The sequence below is a fragment of the Notolabrus celidotus genome, chromosome 5 (assembly GCF_009762535.1).
Source record: "Notolabrus celidotus isolate fNotCel1 chromosome 5, fNotCel1.pri, whole genome shotgun sequence".
Lineage (NCBI taxonomy): Eukaryota > Metazoa > Chordata > Actinopteri > Labriformes > Labridae > Notolabrus > Notolabrus celidotus.
This window is the reverse complement of record NC_048276.1, coordinates 11517534-11534163: the sequence shown is the minus strand read 5'-3', so window position 1 is coordinate 11534163 and position 16630 is coordinate 11517534. Positions and strand designations below refer to the sequence as shown.

General features: G+C 39.4%; 2 protein-coding genes across 4 annotated transcripts in view; one reads left to right on the top strand and one right to left on the bottom strand.

Moving 5' to 3' along the window:
- cxxc5a (CXXC finger protein 5a) overlaps nt 1-16630 on the top strand; it is a 95890-nt gene that overhangs the window by 18217 nt on the left and 61043 nt on the right. For 2 of the 3 annotated variants that reach the window (XR_004631344.1, XR_004631342.1), the window contains 2 exons: nt 1441-1545; nt 1676-2884. The exons of the other annotated variant lie outside the window; for it this stretch is intronic. The gene's annotated coding sequence lies outside the window, so the exon portion shown is untranslated. Of the gene's footprint in view, nt 1-1440; nt 1546-1675; nt 2885-16630 lie in introns of those variants that run through there. 3 annotated transcript variants of the gene reach the window in all.
- ppp3ca (protein phosphatase 3, catalytic subunit, alpha isozyme) overlaps nt 1-16630 on the bottom strand; it is a 42378-nt gene that overhangs the window by 11643 nt on the left and 14105 nt on the right. Inside the window, exons 3-6 of the mRNA XM_034684299.1 lie at nt 14385-14509; nt 14136-14247; nt 13651-13796; nt 13404-13543 (exon numbers count right to left, since the gene is read on the bottom strand). Of these exons, the coding sequence (XP_034540190.1) occupies nt 13404-13543; nt 13651-13796; nt 14136-14247; nt 14385-14509 (523 nt within the window). The remainder of the gene's footprint in view (nt 1-13403; nt 13544-13650; nt 13797-14135; nt 14248-14384; nt 14510-16630) is intronic.

Here is a 16630-nt window from a genome sequence, read left to right as displayed (position 1 = left end):
TCACACGTAAAAAAACACCTCTACATTCAAACATGGGCATGAAATATTTTCACCCTACAGTATGCATATCTAATTCACTGTTCCTGGGATGGTCTTTGCATTAAGTGGCCCCTTATTCATCTGCTACTGCTAATGCTGGAAAAAAAAAATGCCCAGGAAGCTTTTTTCAAACACTTAGATATTATGTTGCCTCAGGACAACGTTTCGGAGGAACAATTTCGTTCCCCAGCAATTTCTCACAGCTGCTACCCAAATTTCACAGTCCCATTCATCGGTCATTTTTGTCAGCTACAAAATTGCTCTTCAAGCTAGTGGGGGAGATTTTTGTCTGAAATTGTTGCAAGTTTAGGGAACATAGAGTCTTCTTGAGGGTTTACTGCCCCTAAGGTACCAGCAATCACTGAATCATTTAAGTTGTGTTGCTGGTGGGCGATGGTATCTCCTTTCACACGACTTGCTTTACCCGCTTTATGTCCAGTATCTGTATTTCTACAACTGAATCTCCGAGTAAGAACCTGGTGGTAGGTTCATTTTTTCTTTCTTTTGGTCATTGGTTGATGCAAACGTTTGTCATTTATCAGTGCTGTTTGTGCTTGTAGTGGTGAATACTTTAAATCAGCTAACATGAGTATAGTGACATGAGGTTCAGCAATTTTGGAACATATTTCACCCTTTTTTTAACTGTTTTGGGTCTTCTATATATCGGGTGCGATTTTATACATCTTCTTAGTAATGAGAAGTTTTCTATTTTGGTACTTTTACGAGAACTTTTAAAACTTCACTCCCTCATTTGTGTGTAAACCATAGACTGTATAAATAATGGACGTAGTATCCGTGACATCACCCATTTGTTCCTGAGCGCTTGAAGCCAATCGACGGCGGCAGCCGTATTGGAAATATGGAATACCATCAAACTTAGTGTGAGGTAAAGAGGCGGAGTTTGAGCCTCCTAGCCAACAGCTATGTGTTCCCGCCGGGAGTCAAGTCAGTCATGTCCTTATTTGGGCAAAAACTTGTGATCTTATTATCTTCTGAACTGTCGCGTTAGAAACCCCCCCCCCCCCCCCCCCCCCCCCCCCCCCCCCTACAGTGTGTGCCGATAGAGAAATTAGCTATGTAGAGCCAAGCCGTTTTTTGAACCAGGCTGTAAACATGTTTATTAATGCTGCAAAGATCGTCTTTTTTTTATGGGTGTCTATATGGTTTCCGGTGTTTCTGCAGCCAGCCTCAAGCGGTTGTCTGATGAACTGCAGTTTATAACACTTCCGCATGGGCTTCATCGTTTGAGACCGGAGGTTACCGCTTGGTGTAAACACAGACTGCATAAAACAGGTCTCAGTGACATCACTCTTTGGTTTCTGAAGAGGCCTAATGAAGGTCCAACGATGGTGGATATTGGAAATGCAGACTCAACTTAACTTTTGATCCATCTTCAAACAGGCGAAGAGGTGGAGCTGAGGGGGGCGCAAACAAGCGTGCCGGACACGGCCCTGGTGGTGAGGCTTTCAGCAGTGTGACTGCCCCTGGTGGCTGGCTGCAGTATAGGTAAAAAATCCATTTCCCCCATTCATTTGAATGGGGGAGCAGTCAAACTTTAAAAAATAAATAAAGAGGGAGTGAAGGGCCTTAACACAGAGCCCATGTGGAAATGCTATGCTGCTTTCTGTTTGGAAAGGCTGAAGAGGAAGACCAACGTGCAAGAGCTACAGGAACAAAGGCAGAAGAGGCTGCTGGGAGTTCTGCAGCGTGCCCATGACTCCTCACTGTTAAAGGAGGATAACTATAAGATCATCATCAGCTTCTTTTGTCAACATCACAGATTGCTCCTTGGTCTTACTGTATGTAGCCAAACTTTAAGTAAATACCATGTTAATACCAAAATATTGATACATTTGGATTTGTTACTTTCTACTGACTGGCATTCTTTACAATGGGAATAATCTAGTTTTTCAAAATTGATCAGTGATAGTCATGATCAGTAACGTTTTAAAAAAGCAGTGCAAATTATATAATTTTTAATTAATATTTTTAGTTTATTAAAAAACTATATATTTTTAATTTAAATCAACAATATTATCAACCTTATTCAAATTATAACAAACTACATTGATTGTAAAACAACTTCACCAGAGCTTCTTATAACGAATGAAATCCTAAAGGTAAATCACATGACGTCCTAATGGACAGCTTAGACAGGAGTTGCATGTGTTTAGTCTCAAAAGAAGAAAATGAACATAAACAGTAAGATTATAGAGAGAACAGAAACATCAGATCTGTGTCACCCAGGAGGGGCAAAATATGAGAATTGGTACACTTCCATCCACTGTGTTAATGTTGCCCACCATTTATCAGTTCTCATCACAGCTGTTATGTAACACCTAAAGCGTTATGTCATTCAGAAACTGTATCATCCCTTTAAAATGTGTCTCCTGGGTTACAAAAGGTGGTAGATAACAGTTTGATTAGCTCTTTTAAAATGTTCCAATCTGTCATTTCCCTGAGGTTCATGAGTTTTCAAAGACTGTTTATTTCTCCAGACTGCTGCAAAGAAACATCAGTGAATGATTTGAATGATATTCAGTACTTTCAAACTTAATGTGTAATCAAGTTTGCTTGTTGGTATTGACTGTATCTGCCGGAGTATACTGTAGTACCACCCTGATTATAAGACGTCATGACTAACTTTAAGAAAAAACTCTTTGAGGGCCAAATCTTGATTTTATGAAGAAATAAAAATAAGTGAAAATAATGACATAACAAACTCATTGAATAAAACAAGTTAAGTCTTCAATGGAAGCATGTTTTCAGTCTTTCAAAATTACATTATAACATTTAAATGGACTTCAATATGGTCACATGTCTAAATGAACCATGTATGCTATCAGTATTTGTACACCATAAAGGTTTCATGGATGGCAGGTTTGTTAATGGTAAGAAAGAGAATTGGCGTGCTCACTAAAAACTACTCAAAAAATACTCTGTGCTGACCCAAGGTGGGTCAGCAATGTAATTGAAAAATGTCAGCACTCCTTTAGAACGCAGTTAGGTCTGTTAATGGGCAAACCTTTAATCTGTTTTCAAATAACATAATCAAGTGAATCACAGCTTCTTCTTTTGAAAAGTACACACACATACAATAAATTAAAGAAAGAGAAATCAAGTGAATCACAGATGTGTGTGATGTTATTGTGGATGACGGGCGGAATAAACACACTGCGGTTAAGCTACCAATCAGACATGTTCATCATTGCAGGCCCTGCCCCCCAAAAGCCCCGGGGCTTTTTGAAAAGTACTACCCCTGAACTAAATTTAGACCCTAGTTCCGGGGTAAAGTTCCTCCAGTTGAAAAACGCCTATACTCACATATTTTTAGACTATCTTTTTGTGCTCGCCACCTTCAGACATAACACACACTGACATATTTTGCGGCTGTTGTTGGCAATTGTTTGCCATCTCTGCTGCATTCATAAACGTGAACGCTTTCTTAGTTGTCAGGTAACTCCTGCCACTGTTTCTCTTTATGTTTCATACCCTGGTGCCGTTACAGTGAGTGACAGCAGGCTTCACTCGGTTTACAGATAAGTGGCGCCATCCACTGCCGTGAGTAAGTATTAGTGATAATTACCAAACCCCAATATATATAATGATCCCACTTTTTGGTAATGGACTTATATAGCGCTTTTCTAGTCTTTCTGACCACTCAAAGCGCTTTTACACTACTCGTCACAGTCACCCATTCATACCCATTCACTCACTGATGGTAGAGGTTGCTATGTAGTGAGGGATCATCAGTGTTAGCTAATCTCATTCGTTCACATTGACGCACCTCTGAGCAACAGAGCTTCGGCATGTAACTGCCGGAGCTGGGATCGAACCGCCAACCTTCCGATCGTTAGACTTTTTCCAGATGTATTTTGATGATTAAGAACCCCATCTTATATCCAGTCATCAGGGTACATCTATGTTTTTTTTTTTGTTTTGTTTTTTTATAACTTTGATGAAGTCATATGAAAAGGGCTTGATGGATATCCATAAAGTGCTGCTGGATAGTGGTTGAAAAAGCACAAATAATGACATCATGCACAAGTGCTCAGGGTAAAAGCATTACACAATTACACTTCATTTCAAATCTTTAACTGAGACATATTTTTTATCAACCATTTCACACACCAATCTTCACTGAGGATAGTTCAGTGGTAACCTTCAATCTCATGATTGTGATCATTTGCTCCCTTAGAAGTTGTGGTGCCGGCATGCAGAGCTAAGGAAAATTCTTATTCCTTATTATCCATATTTGACATTAGATACTTTTTGTTTGAATGCTTTTGCTTCAACAACCATCACTTAAATTTCCCAGCCCTACAGTCACATACAGTACATCCTCCCCAGCAACAATCCTCTGTTCCGGCTCTTTCTCACAGTCACAGCCATCCACAGACCCATCAAACTTTCACAAGTGTTTGAAATATTTAAGTGCTCAAAGGTTTGTGCTGAAAGAAAAACAAGAAGACTGCTTTGCTCTGAGCACCTGGCGAAACTGTGTCATCTTCATATATCTAGGTCACATGACCAATATCCCCTCAGTGGCCCATATATACATTACAGAGGTAGCTGTATTACACACTAACGTGAATATGCTGTAGCTCTTTTCACTGACATTGCACCCTGATAGAACTGCAAAACACTGCTCTCAGAAGCCGTTATATAACTGCTTCTATTAAAAACCACATCCACAACGCATTTCTAACTTTGAAATAAGGGCAATTTCTGCATCACGCTCATAAAGATTATGTTTACCATAGTAGCAAAGCTGTTATTTTACAGTACTAGGATACTACTAGCATCGTATATGTCATGCAATAACAAAAAGTAAAGCTCCAAACATGCACTGTATTCTAATTTATTTTCTGTTCACTCCAACGGTATCTATTGATTACTGCGAGGGAACACAGCACGTTGCCTGCCTGCGGCTCACATTCCTTCTCTCTCCCCTTTGTGAAAATACACACAATAATGTGTCGGTGAGCCTGTGAGCGAGAGAGAGCGAGAAATGTGACAAGTGAGTATGAGTGAAAGAGACAGAGAGATGGAAGGGCTGTGGTGTGAGCGAGAAACTGAGAGGTTTTTTTCCTTCTGTCCATCGAGCTGGTGGTCATTGTATTCACTTACCCCAATATGAAAACTTCTAGTTTAAGTAACTCATTCTCATTTTCTAGAATCATGATAATTACTGCACATAAATGAGACCTAACTAGATGGTACCTGGATATTGTAATAGCACCGTTCTGATGGAGCGGAATGAGAAGAATGTGTGTTGTAGCAAGTGTCATATGAAGACTTGAATCCTCTAGAAATGTGTCTTAGAATAGCAAAAGTGGATGCATGATATCAGAGTCTCATTAAGCTGAGAAAAAAAAAGTTAATTTACTTTCCGACCGTCAGTTCTCAACTGGTCGGCCGGGACCCGGAATGTGGGACACCGAGCCATTTTCAGTAAATTGCAGAGGTATGACTGAAAAGAAAATGCTGCAAACCTGTACCTTTATTTTGAAGGACATGTGCCTCCTATAGTACAATGGGCTTGCAACCTTCAGGTCCTTCAAAATAAAGGTTGCCTGCAGGAGAATTGAAAAAGACTGACATTCGCACAAGAAGGGTAACTTATTAAGACTTCAGCAGCAGTTGGTAACGCATGGTTGTCACCTGCCTACTACACGACAGTTTCTAACGTTTGGAGGAAGTGATGGCAAGTCCCGAGGCTTGACTAAGCGGCAACCTCCGGTCTAAAATATAAGTCCAATGCAGAAGTGTTAAAAACTGCAGTTCATCGAGGATCCGCTTGAGGCTGGCTCCGGAAGTACTGGAAACCACATACACACCAATTCAAAAAAGCCGATCTTTACAGCAGAAATAAACATGTTTACAGCCTGGTACAAAAGATGAATGTAGTCTGGATAGCTTATTTCTCGATGTGCTCTCACTGTGAGGGGGGTCAATTTTTTTCTAATGCTGCAATTTTGAAGATATTGAGATTACGACTCCTCCAATGAGAGGCACAGCTGCCTGCGGGATCACTGCCACTGTTGGCTAGGAAGCTCAAAGCCCGCCTCTTTATGTCACAATTCATCAGCAGCAATATGGCTGTCAACGACAATTGGCCTCAAAACAGCACTTCAGAAACAGATGGGTGATGCCACGCATCCGAAGTCCATATTTTATAGTCTATGGCCTTGACAAGTCAAGAACCACTAGCTAATTTCTTTTCAAAATATGGGTGTGGCCTATCACACTTTGACTTCTACATGGCTCCTCTGATTAATGTACAAAACAAAGAAAAAGATGGATTGCACACTGCAGGGCTCCTATGTTCCAGACAATTCATTTCACCATGTTAGTGATGTGATTGCTCATGTGTAAAGTTACTTTCGTCTGATGAAGAGCAAGTCCACTGCAAATGTCACTAATGTGATGAAATAAATAGTCTGGAACATTGGAGCCCTGCAGTGTGTGAGCCGTTTTCTTTGTTTCTTCGTCCTCTGATTACTGTGCCATATTTGAAAGTTATGAAGCCATACACTGGAGCCTACATACATACAAGTTTTTAACTATCTGCAGCAGAAGCAGTGACCCCGTCTTCTGAAAACTGCTCCTTTTGAGAAGTGCTTCCCTGCTCATAGAAGTTAGTCTGTAACACACACATGCTTTGCTAGCTAGAGTGCCCCTATTTGTTAGATTTGGTGGTAATTCTAAATGATGTCTAAGTGCAATAAGCTAACATCACTCACAGAACTATTTTACACCCAGTACGGCTAAACAACTGCTGATAAAAAAAAAAGACAGCTGTGATGGAGCCTCTGCTCCTGTGGATGGTGGTGACACTTGGTGTTACAGGCTGACTAGCTGCTTTTCTGAGGATGCTTCATTTAATTAATTTCATATTTTCATAAACATGCCCAAGCTTCACCACAGCCAATTTTAACCCAGTATCAGGAAAGTTTTCTCAAACTTACATAAAAAAATCAGAATTTAATTGAAACTGATTTCCAAAACTTTTTAAATGTTAACTTCTATGAAATAAGACCCTGAATCACCGTACTGACTGGATTATAAACCAGAGTTTTTATCATTGAAATACATAAGAAAAAAGTGGGATCATCTTATGTTTGAGGTTTGGTAATTAAATGTCAACATTTCTTACAACAGACGGCACCACTTATCTGTAAAGCCAGTGTACCCCTCATGACTGAGGCCAGTCGTGACTCACCGCTACAGTGCCAGGGGATGAAAGAGGGAGAGACACAGAGATCACAGTTGCTCTAAAATAGGACAAGTTAACCAAAAAACTGAGGTGGAGCTATATTCTTTAAAAAAAAAGGAGGACCCATCATCTGTCAGATCAACTGCAGGTTATTTTAATTTTTATGGTGTTAAGATACTGATACCAAAAGTGCTTCATTTACACACATGAACACATTTTATTCAATTTTAATGTAAATATGTAATCTTTATTTTATCATTATTTTAACTAAAGTAGTTTCTTTATTCACACAAAATTATTACTGAAGAAGAGATTTGGGTTCTAATATTTGGGGTCATCATATATTTGGGCCGATAGGGTTCATAGTTAAAAGGCCAATGTGGATAGAGGCTTCCAGAGACTTAAAGTGAAAACACTAACATGTCACATTTGAATTATCTAAATACTTTTTTTTTGATAATACGTTTGTTTTTCTCCAACTCGTCCATTCATTAATAATTAATTTAAAGAAGTAAACATATATTTTTCATATCCTCACCATAGACTGTATACAATATGGACGTAGTATCCGTGCCAATCGGCGGCAGCAGCCATATTGCTGCTGTCGAGCGATTGTGACGTAAAGAGGCGGGCTTTGAGCCTCCTAGCCAACAGCTACAGTGTTCCCGCCTGTCAATCAAGTCAGCTGTGCCTCTCATTAGAAGACTTGTAATCTCAATATCTTCGAAATTGCCGTGTTTGAAAAATATTCACCCCCCCTACAGTGTGTGCCGATCGAGAAATGAGCTATCCAGACTACACTTGTCTTTTGTAAACATGTTTATTTCTGCTGTAAAGATCAGCTTTTTTTAATTGGTGTGTATGTGGTTTCCGGTGCTTCCGGAGCCAGCCTCAAGCAGATCCTTGATGAACTGCAGTTTTTAGCACTTCCACATTGGACTCATATTTTTAGACCGGAGGTTGCCGCTTGATCTTCACATGAGGAGGTCAATTTTGTGCTATTACTGAAAGCACACAATGTAATATTTCATAATAACTAACAGTAGATAGACACACATGGCCCAAGTGTTTACAATGAAATAGGCTACGAGTTACATCTCTTTCAAACATTTCTCTTAGCTCTCAGGAGCCAGTGATTGTGCATCTACTTGTAAGAAATGCTCCATATTTCTTTAGTTTTTTTGGTTAGGGCTTCAACTAACACCGCCTAATGCAGCAGTGTTTGCACAGTTCATGTATCGCAGCAATCAGTCATTGTCAGAATGTGGTTTAAAGTCAAATCACCACAGTATATCTGATTGCATTTTAATGTACCCTCTTTCTTCCTAACCTGCTTAGCCTTATACCCACTTCTATTTCACATAGATTTTCTTGCATTTCCCAAAAAATCCCCAGAGAGTGTGTTTCTTTGAGCTGCACACACACTGTATTGTTGGCAAGAGTCATAATGATGGAGAGGTAAGTTTGAGAGTGAAGGCAGAACAAAGCCACGGGGAGATAGATGACTATAATAGCAGCATCCTCCACACATCTACAGAATAATCCTTGCTAAGCTCCTCTCTCTCTCTCTCTCTCTCTCTCTCTCTCTCTCTCTCTCTCTCTCTCTCTCTCTCTCTCTCTCTCTCTCTCTCTCTCTCTCTCTCTCTCTGCTAAGAAAACAACAACATCTGCTTTTTCTCCATGTGAGAAACTTTCCAATGGCTACAGTAAAGTGTCATGCTGTCACTCAAGCAATAGGCCATGTTCTTTATCAAACTTTATGACATGGACCCTGAATTCACACTGCTATGTCAACCACATGTAGTCCTGCCCACTTCCCTCAAATTAGCTGGCGTGTCAGTTGAGTGGCAACAACAAGGCTAGTTAGCATGAAGGAAAGAAGAGAGAGGAAAGACCTTGGGCCGTACTTTAACGATCTTACACGTGATGCAAAGTGAGTTAGGGCGTCTGACCACATTTCGCTAATCAAGCAGCACACAATCTGGGTGTTAGTGAGGCACAGGGTTTAAAAACGTCGTTTTAAGTCCCTTGATTATTTGAAGGTGTTTTGGGCATAACACAAATCAAATGCAACCTCAGGAAGCCATGTTACTATTCACACAGTGGATTTAAACTTTTCCACTGAAGTAGACCAAGCTCCAGCTGATGTGTCGAACTTTTCTCCTACAGTTCTGCCCCTCAAAAACACATAAAACACACAGGTCTCTGCATGTAAAAGTTACTCTATGTTGGTGCATGGATTGATGTTAAATTCACTGAAATACATACAGTTTACATAAAAAAGCAGGCTGTCCATCTTTATGTATTTTTTGCTCCTAGATCACAGGCTGTATTCTGTATTGTGTGCGTAATGTAGTCCATATAAATGTCTGTAGGCGCCATGATCAGTGGCACCAAGAGCTTTGTGTGGGTCTTGAGCTGGAGTTTTTGGGCTGTGCAGGGCTGAGGTGAAGCAGGTGTGTGATGAGATAGAGGTGACCATGTCTTCTCCTTCTAGCATCCATACATCAGCCCCATATCCAAAGCAGTATCATGATGTAAGGCTGGAGGGAAACATACTTGCATCCCCAAGCCCTTTGTCCCAGTAAAAAACTTGATTTCAACATCAGATATAAAAACACTGATATTTCCCTTTGACTTCAATCAGTGCTTCACATCTCTGTGTGTCTGTAGAAAGCAGAGAAATGCATGTTGTGAACTCCTGTGCCTGTTTTAATACCTTGATAATGCATGTAGGAAATCAATGGGCCACTGACCTCAGACTGTAGACCAGATTTTTGATACGGCGTAGCCACTTTGTGTGTCCTCAAGTCAGGTCACACCTTATTTTAAGACCAACATGCCTAAAGGTGCTAATGTGGGGATAAATTAATTTGCTATTTTCACAACATGGGCTCTGAATTTAAATTGAGGACTGCGTCAGTTGGAAAATAAGAATGATGCTTCATGCTAAATGGGCTTAACAATAGGGGCCTATGTGTTTTGTATTCAGAAGAGACAATGTTAAAAATATAGGTACTGCGTAAAACATGCCTTATAGCATAAAGACATTGGAACTGGAGTTTACTACAGCTGATATGCTTGCTTCAGTATTTGTCTCAGTTTTGCCAAATATAGTGTCATTCGAATATTTAAATATTCAAATTAGTACCAGTAAGCACGACCATTGAGGTTCAAAGTCCACGGTTACTTTATTTGTACCTGTAGGTAGATTTGGTTTGCAGTGATTCAGCCTCCTTTATCAACAACCAACAAACAGCACAAGACAAGACATGACAAAAAATGTGAGGAATTGCTCAGTGCTAAAAAATGTTACCCTCAATAAAAACAAGACATAAGCAATCAATGAGAACCAGGTCAATAAAAACAAGATAGAAAGACTGAAGTTGTTTTTCATTTCTGAAAATACTCTTGCAGGATCGTGTTGGACAAAGTGATCAACAGCATGCTGCCAATACAGCGTTTTTACATCTGCCCCCTGCAAAGATTACTTTAACTGATACAACTGACTGTTAAAAGACAGCAGGAGCACATTTTTCATCATAAACACTACCTACACAGGTGAAGGACAAAATCAGCAAGGCTTTAAGAATTAACACTTTGTCCACAGGGGGCGCCAAAGTCAATGCAAGCTGACAGTCATTCTAGAATTCTTAAACAATGTTGCCCTTCACAGATTTTCCTCATATTGTGCAGGCCTGTGTCTTAGCGGGCTCATTTTTTGGAATAAAATCCAGAGTCCTCTCTGAAGCAAACATTAAAAATCTATTAAACTGCCCTTTTGCAAGAAGAGATCAGCAGTAACACAAACAGTTTGGTCCCACAGTAAAAAAAGATGAACTTGTCTCTGAAACTTCTGATATAATTTGAACCCACCTTTGGCGTTCCATGCAGCAAAATGATAATTACAGTTAGATAATAATGCGAATCTGAACTGCAATTACTCTGCACAAACAGACTGTCATTTCCTCTGTGGAGGACTAAATCTTCCCGGCTTTACTTTTGGTGATTTGAGCAGAGCTGCAGCTCCCACGCAGGGGTCCGTACTGTTCTGAACCTTCATTAAGAAAACTCTCACAACAAGAGCCACCTAATCTCCTCTCCTCCCCACCACCTACTTCCCACAGCTCTCTCCCATCTCACAGCAGCATTAGGACGGTGCTCACTCCTCCTCCTTTTTTTTTTTACATGCTTTGTCACGGAGGCTGAGTAGTTGTATAACAAACTTATTCCTGTTTTTGCCTCAATATTATGTTTTCGATTGTGTTCCTCTTCCTCTGCCTGTGTGTGTTTGTAACTCCAGGTTCAACCAGCTGATCTTTTGTCTGTCACCATCTGTTCTGTAAGTCAAAAAGACAACCTCTTATCAAAAGCAGCTGTTAACTACAAGAAAATTTGACCCATTTGGTCCTGTACGCAGACACTATCTACGGGCTTTCTGTATGTATGTGCTCATGAAATCTCTCAATCTCTTTAAACACTCTCTCCCGCCAGTGTTCCAGCCATTATAGGCCGTTAAGTGTGTCTATTGTTTGTTTTGTTCTTTTTGGTTTTTCTCAGGCAGCACTAAATCTTTGATATCTATTTATAATTTATCATCTTAACATCTATTTTTGATATTAAGTTGCTAGGCTTCTGTGTCACAGTCAGATTTAGCCCTGTACTCTAACAATTCTCCTGAAAGACTGAATTACATCTCATCAACACTGATTATTTAGGATGTTGTCCTTCTGTGCATTACGTTAGCTTTTTCTGATCTTCTATTTAAAAAAAACCCACTATTTAATGATGCAGACACAATAGTTGATGACCAGCCGCCCCTTGAAACCATTTTTCCACGTGTGTATGAGGCAGGATTTATGGTTGAAAGATTCACAGTGTGAACCCTTCTTTCTTTTAAGACTAAACTGTAATTAGAAACCATCAACGAGCCACAAGGGGAAACCTAATGGATTCAGAGCACTCTATGATGAGCATTTAAAGGAGCTGAGGGCTAGCAGGATGCCATAAACAAAATTCCAGACAAAGAGGCATGAATACAAAAGCCTGTTCTCACTCTTGTGTTGTCTTACTGCATATGACACAACGTTTTGAGGCCCAATGTGTCAAAATAGGAAGCTGCAGGTCGTCCTCCAAAGCCAATTTGGGATGCTTATTGCTTTGAGGTGTTGATGGTCAAATAGTATAAGGAGCATTTGAGGGCAACTAATGGATCAAACCAACATGAGACTTTAATCCAGGATACTGGGGTTTAATTTCTTAATGTGTTTGAGACCATCAGTTGTGTTGATCAGAGTTAGGGTTAGTACACAATGGATAGCCCTATTTGACTACTGTTGTAATCCATATTATGGCAAAACCATAGTATTTCATAGTTTTGATGTCTTCAGTATTAATCTACAATGTCGAAAATAATTAAAATAAATAAAAACTATTGAATGAGAAGGTGTGTCCAAACTTTTGACCGGTAGTCGATGTTTAAAGTTAAACCATTTACATAAAATAGGGTGAGATATTTAAAGCTACTGTCAGGAGTTTTTAGCAGCTAATAAACAAACTCAAAAGTCCTACGTATGTCTTATAAAAGCAAACAACATCAGCAGCAACAAGACTGGTTATCCCTTTATCGTTATTTCTACAACTTTTCACCACTGTCCAAGGGTAGGTGTCAGATGCACTGATTAACAGCATGCTGCAAAAACAGCATTAGTCGATCCATATCGAAATTTCAAAGTGAGTTAAAAGACAGCAAGATGAGAGTTATCATAAGAAAACACTGCTTACACATGTTGAGGACAAGAATAGCAAAGAGATAAGAGGTAACTTGCCACGGGGCACTAAGACTGACACGACCCAAAAGTTCCTCACAGGAGCTTTAAGTTATGACAGTGGTGCTTATTCTTTGCTTTGTCCTTTAACCAACCCTTGATTATCTTGTTCCAAAGCATAAGGCCACGACTAAGCTCCCGAACTTGTCAAAATGGAGAGTGCACATGTTGAAACATTGAACTGTACCTATAACTGAGCCTGGATTTTAAAGCCAGTGCATTTATCCCCTCTGGTATTTAAGTACAAACAACAACAGTATTAAAGTTATAATAATCCAAAAGGTTGCTGCAGGGAAGAAGAGGCAGAGTCAGCTCACCTGTAGAAATAGGAACAGCCTCGCACTGTGTTGTGGCTGAAATATTCCTGGGTTTTCTCATTGCCGAAATCCTCCAGAGGATCAGACCACAGCAGGTCACACATGGGCCCGAACGCTGGAGGCTCCTTGAACCGATCCAACTTTGACAGAACGGTGCAGAAATGTACTTGTAAAAAAAAAATTCTAAATGCACAAACACACAAAGCAACAACCATACATGGATAGCAGCAGCTGTAAGTGGTGTTACCTTTTTAATGTCGTCTAAGGTGTGTATTTCAGGTGAGAGTCCACCGTGGACACACAGAAACTGTTGATTCATGAGGGCAGCCAGGGGAAGGCAGTCAAACGCGTCCATACACGAGTCGTACACCTGCTCTGAGTACTTGATTTTACCTGACGGGAGACCGACATGTAATCAGATATCTATGATGTGTTGGTTTATTCCCATGAGCCACATTTTATATGAGAAAGTCAGAAATCGTAAAAGTTAAAACCAAGTAAAGAAGAAAATTGCTGTTTAATCATCAATTAAGAAAAAAAATTGAGAGGATGTATAAAATAAGTGCATATCAAAATTCTGTATCATTTTTTAAGCAACAGTTCCATCTCCTTGTTCTGTCATACATAATCAACAGGCCTAACAGACAAGTGCAACCACAGCTTTTACTGTAAGCTCTACAAGCTGCACATGACCTAACCAGGACAAAGAACAAAACACAGGGAGGTACTCACATTCTTGTTTGAAGGTGAAATATTCTGTCAAATGTCTACATTCATGGTTCCCACGAAGTAAAAATAGTGTCTTTGGATAGAGGATTTTCAGCGACCAGAGGTATAAAACACACTGTCAAAAAAACAAAGGTAAACAGATTAACAGTTAATCCACGCAAAAAAGAACACCTACAAAATCAGTATAAATTTCATTACTGTTAATGAAATATGTCAAGTTTTCATACTTTGTGATATTACACTGGTATTTACCTCAATACTGAAGTAGCCGCGGTCGACGTAGTCCCCAAGGAATAGGTACCGGGTTGTGGCTGGTGATCCTCCCACTTCAAACAGCTTCATGAGATCAAAGAATTGCCCATGGATGTCACCACACACTGAAAAAACAACAACAGGACGGTAAATGTGACAGAATCAAAGAGCCAGAATGAATCTCATCTTTGTGTTTTGGCACTCTTCATCAATATGTCTCTTGGTTTGTGAGTGATAGAACAAAAAGTAGTCCTTGTTCAACACAGTTTAGAATGGAAGAGTGTTGCTGTCACTTGAAAAAAAAACTACAAATTCCACAAGTTTTCTTAAAGAACAATATAGTTATTAAGACTACATGGGTATCCAGTATTTTCAGCATTTGCTCAGTTGTCTCTTAAGTCACCATGTAGCCAGCCTGGAAACATTTCAGATGCATCATCAATATCCATGAAGCATGCCATATCAGCTCAACTGGCCCTGGAGAATCGCTGCAACGTCCAGCAGATCAGAACAGGCTTTACGTCTGAAAAAGTCCTCATGTGCCAGAGCAAAATCTATAAACTTGTACTCATACCAAACATTAACATTAGCTATCATGTTACCTTAAGACATCTCAAACCTTTGACAAAGACTTTTCAACATTTTCAACATTTCCCAAAATGTTATAGGTCAAACAAGTTGTCGATTATGATGACATGATGACAAGTTGATAAAGACGAAAATACTTGTTAATTGTAGCAAATGGACTCCCAAACTACCTCATTGGAAAACACCAGACACTCTGTGTTAATGCTGTAACTGTAAGGATGAGCATCTCTTATTCTGTTGAAAGCAAAGTTTCTAGATCATCTCAAATGACGTTAAAGCTCCTTTGAGGTATATTCCCTTTCTGTCTATTTTGCTGTCTCCTGTGGAGAAAGTTAAACCTGTTATCCCTTTGCTGATCTTGTCCTCTACATGTGTAAGAAATGTGTTCTAAAGAATAATGACATAATGCTTCCTTTTATTTCCAAGCATTTGATGTGGAAGAAATAAAGGTTGTCTTGTTTGACACCAACTTCCTCACAGCAGTTACAAGTATTGAAAATTGGAATATATAAGTAGTTAATCTTGCTGTGGATTCAATGTCTAGGTCATAACGGTGAATCACTGTTTGTTTAATGTTATAGTTGGACTCTTGTTTTCCTTTCTGTCCTATCATTACTATTTTTCGTTTCCTTTTTCTGCATTTTTGTTTTGAAGCACTTTGTAACTGTGTTAAGAAAAGTGCTATATAAAAAACACATTATTATTATTATTATTATTATTACTGGTAGTAGTAGTAGTAATAGTAGTAGTAGTAGTAGTAGTAGTAGTAGTAGCAGTCTTGTAACTAGCCCAGTGTTTTTTTTATTTTGTTTTATAACCAGCCAAAAACTCCTCACTTGAGCTTTAAGTGATTTTAAGGACAAACAAGATTATTTTCAAATTTAGCATTCAGCATTGAGTTACAATTTGAAATCTAATAAAGAAAAAAATAAAATAATATATATCCTATCAAAAACAGTGTCCTACTGCCAGTATTGAAACACACATATTTTTTAGTTTAGTTTTGGGCTGTTAGCGGCTGTAATGAGGGATAGGACAGTGGATGGAGTAGGGGGGAGAGGGAGTGGGGTACGACATTTGGCAAAATGCTGCAGGTTAGAACAAACCCCAGGCTGCCTTAGTGGCATGACTTCACCAAACCGTCACCTCTAAAGGGGTTACAGTATAAAGGTATAAATTACAGGTGCTTAGATACCATTTTTCATACACTAGACTGAAATAGTGGCGAAAACCAAGAACCCCTCTGATCATTTATTTATGATAATTCACTACTGCTCTAAAAACACTGATTGTTGACATTTAAAAAGCTTGGACTAACATTAAACTCCATGCTTTAACATGCTACTACCACACTCTGTTGTTCGTTGTTGTTACCTAAAGGAAGTTGGTTTTCAGGGACTAATTGGTTCCAGTATCAAATTGCTGCATTAATTTGTATAGTGGCCAAGCTGCATTTTATTCAGCATCACAAGCAGATCTCTCCCCTGTTATCAGTACAACTCTTGTATTTATGTCTGCTGTCCTTAGGCCATCTTCATACTGAGCTCTTTCTCTTGTCTTTGGCTGAAAGGTCTCTGTCTTCTGCAGGAAAAGTAGAAGCTCTCACCTCAAAGAGGTAGAAAGAGCTCAAGCCTCTGGGGAGACACATACTTTTTTTT